Source organism: Geospiza fortis, unplaced genomic scaffold, assembly GCF_000277835.1.
Source record: "Geospiza fortis unplaced genomic scaffold, GeoFor_1.0 scaffold578, whole genome shotgun sequence".
NCBI lineage: Eukaryota > Metazoa > Chordata > Aves > Passeriformes > Thraupidae > Geospiza > Geospiza fortis.
This window is the reverse complement of record NW_005054762.1, coordinates 5,811-12,453: the sequence shown is the minus strand read 5'-3', so window position 1 is coordinate 12,453 and position 6,643 is coordinate 5,811. Positions and strand designations below refer to the sequence as shown.

The following is a 6,643-nucleotide window of genomic DNA, read 5'->3' as shown; positions in this document are numbered from 1 at the left end:
CTTCCCCCTGAGCAAGAGATGTGGCTGCTGCCCAGGTCTCTGCCAGGAGGAATCAGGAGCTCTTGGTGCTGCCAACATCATCCCAAGCATTGCAGGCACGTGCCTTAGGAAGGGCTCTGGTATGAGACAGGGACCTGCCCTGCTCCCAGAGCAGCCAGAGGCTTTAGAATGGGATAAAAGAAGGAAAGGAGCCATTTTGGAACCTGTGTAACAGAGACAGGCTCTGCAGTGAAGCACGTTTGTTGTTTATTCAACAAATTCTGGGGCTGGAATTACCACAGAAGCAAACAAAAAGGATAAATGCAAACTTGATTGAGGGGTAGTTACAGAATGCCAAAGATCAGGACAGGCTGGGCTGTGGCTGGAGCTGCTGTGCAGAGTGGCTGTGCAGCTCCTCCTGAGGGTGGCCAGGTTCAGGATGGAGGTGCTCAAGGGCTTCCCTGGACACTGATGCTGGGGAACCAGAGCATGGATGGCCCCATTCTGCAGAAGAGCAGCATCACCCCCTCATTTCTGTGCAATTCAATGGTCCAAGCATCTGCTGATGGGAATTTCCATATTCCATTTACTTTCTAGATACAGGCACAGGAGTTCAGTGGAGTTCACTATCGACCCTGTACTTTACTCAGAAGGATTTAATTCTGGAATTGAAGAATGTGACAAATTCCCACTGAAAGGATAAGGGAATGTTGCTGTCCCTCCCCAGCTCTGCAGCCCTACCTGGTGTCCCTTCCCATCAGCTGGGAATGCAGGGCTGGCTCTGCTGGACAGAAGGGGAAGGACGCTCCGTGTGATCTGGAGGTGCTCAAGGGCTTCCCTGGACACTGATGCTGGGGAACCAGAGCATGGATGGCCCCATTCTGCAGAAGAGCAGCATAACCTCCTAATCTCTGTGCAATTAAATGGTGCAAGCATCTGCTGATGGGAATTTCCATATTCCATGTACATTCTGGATACAGGCACAGGAGTCCAGAGCAGTTCACTATCGACCCTGCACTTTACTCAGAAGGATTTAATTCTGGAATTGAAGAATGTGACAAATTCCCACTGAAAGGCTAAGGGAATGTTGCTGTCCCTCCCCAGTACTCGTATTAGAAAAACTCCAAAGCTTAAAATTAAAATTAAAAAAAAAAAAAAAGACAGAAAGGGAAGGATGCTCCCTGTGATCCCAACCCCTCTCCTGCCATCCAGAGGCACCAGCCCTGCAGGGATTTGGGAAATCACTGCCACCCCGTGCTGGGTGTGTCCCCAGGGATTAAGGTGTCCCATGCTTTGCAGGCAAGAGCTCCCTGAAAACACCATGAAAGTCATCTGCTGAGCCAAAGGAGATGGAGTTCATTCCCTGGGGCCGAGGCCATGAGGGTCATTCCATGGGGAATAGAGCTGGGGAACAGCACTGAGCCCAGCTGCACTGCTTGGAGCCATGTGGATCCAGGAGGGAGCAGGAAAGCCATGCTCCAATGTGCTCCCTGCAGAGCATCCCACAAAAATCAGCCAAGGCAATGCCCCTGCTCCCTTCTCCTGCAGGAATACACCACCACAGGGCGGGTGATCCCGGTAGATATTGATTAATGAGGTGACCCAAGGAATCCCTCAGTCACTATCCAAGGGTCACTCAGCAGTGCAGTGGGAAGAATCAACAGACTCAGACCACTGTGTCCCTGGTGGCATCATTTCTGCGTGCAGTTTTTATTTTCTGTTCCTCAAAGACCCTCTGGAGGGAGAGCCGGAGGGACTTCACAGAGCAGGGTCTCCAGCAGCGCCCCACCAAGAAGTAGATGAAGGGTTTGATGCTGCTGTTGATGCAGGTGAGCAGGAAAACAACCTGGGAGGACACAGTGATGTAACCGAGCTGCTGCAGAAAATTGCAGAGGCTGAGGAGGAGAGTGAACAGCACAATGATGACGATAACGATGTCGCGCCTCTCGTGTTGCTGCTGCTGGGAGCCCCACTTGGCCTTAATGAAATCAGCTGTGCTGGAAACCAGCATGGGTGCAGAAAAGAGAAGCAGCATGATGGTGTACATAGAGATGAAAGCTGCCCAACAGTGCTCCTGCTGGTGTGATGGGCACAGGAATGTCACCGTGGGAAGGACAGTGAAGAGAGCAAAGAAGGCCCAGTATTCGATAGTGACCACCACCCACAGCAGGCGCTCGGGAGGGTGACAGCGGCAGCAGAGCTTGCAGAAGTTCCGTATATACCGCTCGTTGCTGCCACCCGTCAGCCGGAACAGTGCCCAGTAGTAGGAGACCACTGAGAGCTGGAAAACGAAGTTCATGTACATCAAGGGCAGGATAGGAAAGCAGGACACGTCCTCCACCAGGATGAGGAGGGCAGAAGGGACGGCAAAGAGGAGGAAGAGGAAATCGGCAACAGCCAAGATAAAGATGCCAGCGTCACGTATTTTCAGGCTGAGGAGGCCGATGAGAGCCCCGTTCCCAGCCAGCCCACAGAGGCAGATGAGCAGTGCCACACTGTGTATGGCCACATCGGTGACATCGATACCACAGACTTCGTCTCCTTCAGTGGGTGAGGCAGGAGATGGGGACACGGTGGTCACCTCCATGGATGGACGCTGGGCAGGCAGTGGGATGTGGCCCCTGGCTGTGGTCAGAGTGGATGGGCAGTCAGTGCTTGGAGAATCCAGGGATGGACCATGCGGCTCCTCAGCAGCTCCCTGCAGTGGGAAGGGTTCAGCGGGGAGGAGTGAGATGTGCAGGGGAGAAGGGCAGTGGGAATGGTGGGGTGGGACAGGGAGGAGGGCGGGTGTGCCGGTGTGCAGGGGATTGATAAAGAAGTGAGAATAAACATTTTCAACTCTCCTAAAGTTGCTTAAAGTTTAACTGGGCAACTAGATAAAAATATGTAAAGATGTGGACCCTGTGTGATAAATGTGGCTGGAGCCAGAGCAGAAACAGATGAGGTCCACAGTATTTTTGGGGCAAGTTCTGTAACAAGAAGCAAGAGCACATGGCCAAAGGAAAAGTTCAGGGCAGGGTCACCTTTAATATCTCAGCACTCTGTGAATGCAACCACCAGAGCCCCCTCTGAATGAACCTCCAGGGCCATCAGAGGTCTCCCAGCAGGAAGTGGATGCATGGAAATTAGTTCTAGGAAACTTGTATTTACATTTATGTTTAAGGTGTTCTTTAGATGAGAAAAAATTTTAATGTCTATGTATGTTTAAAATGAATAAAACAGTGTTGTAAAGTCTCACAACATACACAGAGAAATAAGGAGAGATCCTTCTGCATGTCCTGCTGCCCAATACTTCCTTTGGTAGCAACATTAGTTGGTGTTAGGAACTTTATTCTGTCTGATTTTGGTATCACTCCTCATCCATCCCATCCCATCCCATCCCATCCCATCCCATCCCACCCCATCCCATCCCACCCCATCCCGATGGGTTCCCAGTCCCTGGCCACTCCCTGGCTGCAGGTGTGGCCTGTTGGGCTCTGCTGCAGTCCAGTGGGAGATTTGGCATTGGTGGCACCCAGAGCCCTCCTGCCCCCTCCAGCCCCTGTCTGCCTGATGCCTTGGGCTGGCTCCCTAGAACAGAGGCCAGACCAGGAGAAGAGAATCAAAGGAGGCATTGATGAAAGGCCTTCAAAAGGTTCACCTTGGGCACTCCAAGCCTCCGAGAGGGGCTGCACCCAAAATGGACAATGGTCATGAGTTTTTGAGACAGATAGAAGTTTGGTCCATTTACAAATCAGGGGTTAATCCTCCAATTACAGCTTCAGGTAATGAAGTCATTTAGCCCCAGTTTGCCACCCCCCCAATTCACTTTTGTCTGTACTTTTCTGGGCCTGAGGCAGTACAGTGTCCTTGAATTTCAGGCCTAGAGGAATTGTTTTGTCTGACCAAAATGTGCAGGCAGTTAACTAACGCTTTCCATGGAGCTTAGAGTTATGCACTAATGCAGTACAGGATATGAAAAATAGAAAGGCTAAAATCCTAAGGCATCATGCCCCCTCTGACATCCTCGAGAAATTCCCCCCAGGCTGCCTTCCCCTCCAGACAGCCCTGCTCCTCTCCTGCCCCACTCAGGCCCCCAGCAGTGTTTCTGCTCCTCCTGGCAATTCCATGCTTCTCCAGCCCAATGAACAGCAGTGGAGCCATCCCTGTACTGCCTCTTGTTTGTGTCCAGAGGAGGTTGGGGGGCTGGACACCAGGGATGGAGCTGGGGAGGGGCATCTCCAAGAGAAACAGGTCCCCAAAGCCTTACGGGGCAGCCTGGGGTGAGCAGCCCGTGGGGAGGGACTGGAGCCTCAGGCACGGGGCTGGGAGGGATGGGAAGGACGGGAGGTGGGTGGGCTGCATGGGGAGTGGGATGGGAGGTGGTGTGGGAGGGGTGGGACATGATGGAGCTGCTGGGAAGGTGTGGTGGGAAGGTGTGGGATGTGGTGGGGCTGGAGAGAAGGTGTGGGATGTGGTGGGGCTGGTGACCTCAGGGAAGCCCCAGGGAGGGCAGGTGATGCCCCGTGGAGCCCATGGTGACAAACACAGGTGTCACCCTGCTCCTGGAAGGGGGTGGCTGTGCTGAGGATCACGGCCTCCTCCTCTCCTTGCTGCTGCACCACCTGAGCCTGCTGAGGGAGCAGCTGAAGGCAGTGGGGAGGCAGAATTTCTGAAGGCACAGACACCTTTGCACATGGCTCACAAAATTGAAAACTAAAGATCTCAGGGGAGATCTCTGCTGTGACACTGACAGAGCACTCGGGGTGGGGAATGCTGAGCCCCTGGGCCATCGTGTCTGTGCCAGCCCAGCTCTGGGCACTGGGGATCATGGCTGCTCCAGGGAGCACAAGCCATGGCTGTGTCCCCTCCCTCCAGCCACATTCCCAGCTGGCAGCAGTAGCCAGAGGAAGCTGGGAAGTGCTGGCAGAGGGGGCAAAGGGATCAGGGTTCATGGTGCTGTTTATTGATATCAGAGCTCAGTGGGATGCAGGAACCAGGTGCCAGGGGGAATTTTGGGATCACAGCCGTGTGGGGCATGATCACTTTTGGGAAAGTGGGTTTTAAGTGTTCTAGGAGGTGTAAGAGAGGAGGGAAAGCCATGCTCCAATGTGCTCTGTGCAGAGCATCCCTCCCACATGGCCCTTGGCCATGTCCCTGCTGCCTTGTCCTGCAAGAATTGAGGAGGTAGGGTGACCCTGTGGATATTTATTAATCAGGTGACTCAAGGAAACCCTCAGCCAATGCCCCAGGGTTCATCATCAGTGCAGTGGAGGGGATCAACAGGCTCAGACTGCCATGGAATCACTGAAATAATTCCCTGGTGGAATCATTGCTGCTGGCAGTGTTTTCTTCTAGCCCCCCAAAGACCTTCTGGAGAAATTTCCTGAGGAACACATGGAGCAGTTCTACCAGCATCTCTGTGAAAAACGCCAATCACTTGTTTTTAAAATGTTAAAAGTTTAATAGTAATGAAATGGTTATAAAATAGTAATATAATTAGAGTAATAAAAATGTAGACAATTAGGATTTAGCATAATACGGGACAATAAAAACAAAGAGTTACAGACAGTCCAGGTGCCTCTTTCTGGGCAAAATAAGCCCGAAAAAGGACCCACGTTAACAGAGGATTAACCCTAAAAGCAATAGCCTGTTGCATATTCATACACCTCATACATGATGCATAAATTCCATTCAAACACAGGATTCTGTCTGGTCAGTGTCAACTTCTTCCTCTTAATTCTGATGGCATCTTCAGAAGTGTGTGAGGCAGGAAGAAGTTCGTTTCTTCTGATAAGGGAGCAATAAATTCTTTTTCTCTGAAAGACTTAGGTGTCCTGAGGTTGCTATCTCGGTGTGAGTACCTTATTCCTCTCTTTTTAAAAAAGTATCTTAACACCATTACATTTGAAACTTCTTTTTTTCTGTTCTTGGAGTGTTTTTTCTCCCAGTCCCCATCTCAACTCATGATCCCTTTGTTAATTTTTGTTTCCCTCTCCCCTGCCCAGCTGAGAGCAGGAGAAGGTGAGTGAACGGCTTTCGCGGGTGCCTGGCGTTTGGCCAGTGCCAAACCACGACAGGCTTGCAGCAGGTTATCAGCATCAGAGCCCACATTTCTTACTGCCAGTACCCCTGGTGATGCAATAAAAGCTATTGGAGACCAGATGTTGGGGTTCTGGGGTGCCCCTTCCAGCCCTTCACCAGAGCTCATCCTCCTCCTCCTCACCCTTGGGAATACTTGTGGTTGTTTTTTCCTGATCTCACCCTTTGCAAGCAGGGACATCTTCACTAGACTGGGCTGCTTCAAACCCCATTCAGCCTGGCCTGGAACACCTTCAGAGATGGGGTGGCCAGGGCATCTCTGGGAACCTGTGCCAGGGCCTCTCCACCCACACAGGGAAGAATTTCTTCCCAATATTCCCACCTAACCCTGTTCTCTGGCAGTGGGAAGCCATTCCCCCTTGTCCTGTCACTTCAGGCCTTTGTGCAACGTGCCTCTCCAGTACTTGGAGTCTCTTTAGGCCCTGGAAGGGGCTCTAAGGTCTGCCTGAAGCCTTCCCTTGTCCAGGCTGAACACCCCCAGCTCAGAGACCTCAGAGAAGCCACAGGGAGGGGTTTGGTGCCCCATGGAGACAATGGTGACAAACACAGATGTCACCCTGCTCCTGGAAGGGGGTGGCTGTGC

The 6,643-nt window shown here is 52.0% G+C and overlaps 2 protein-coding genes across 2 annotated transcripts in view; both read right to left on the bottom strand.

Moving 5' to 3' along the window:
- The window catches only part of LOC102032146 (mas-related G-protein coupled receptor member H-like), a 7,007-nt gene extending 4,429 nt beyond the window's left edge, over positions 1–2,578 (bottom strand). Inside the window, exon 1 of the mRNA XM_005431098.2 lies at positions 2,561–2,578. The gene's annotated coding sequence lies outside the window, so the exon portion shown is untranslated. The remainder of the gene's footprint in view (positions 1–2,560) is intronic.
- On the bottom strand, positions 1,646–2,697 carry LOC102031979 (mas-related G-protein coupled receptor member H-like). The gene has a single exon (XM_005431097.2). The coding sequence runs from the start codon at positions 2,564–2,566 to the stop codon at positions 1,646–1,648; it is 921 nt and encodes a 306-aa protein (XP_005431154.1). The 5' UTR covers positions 2,567–2,697.
- Between the last annotated feature and the right edge of the window lie 3,946 nt (positions 2,698–6,643).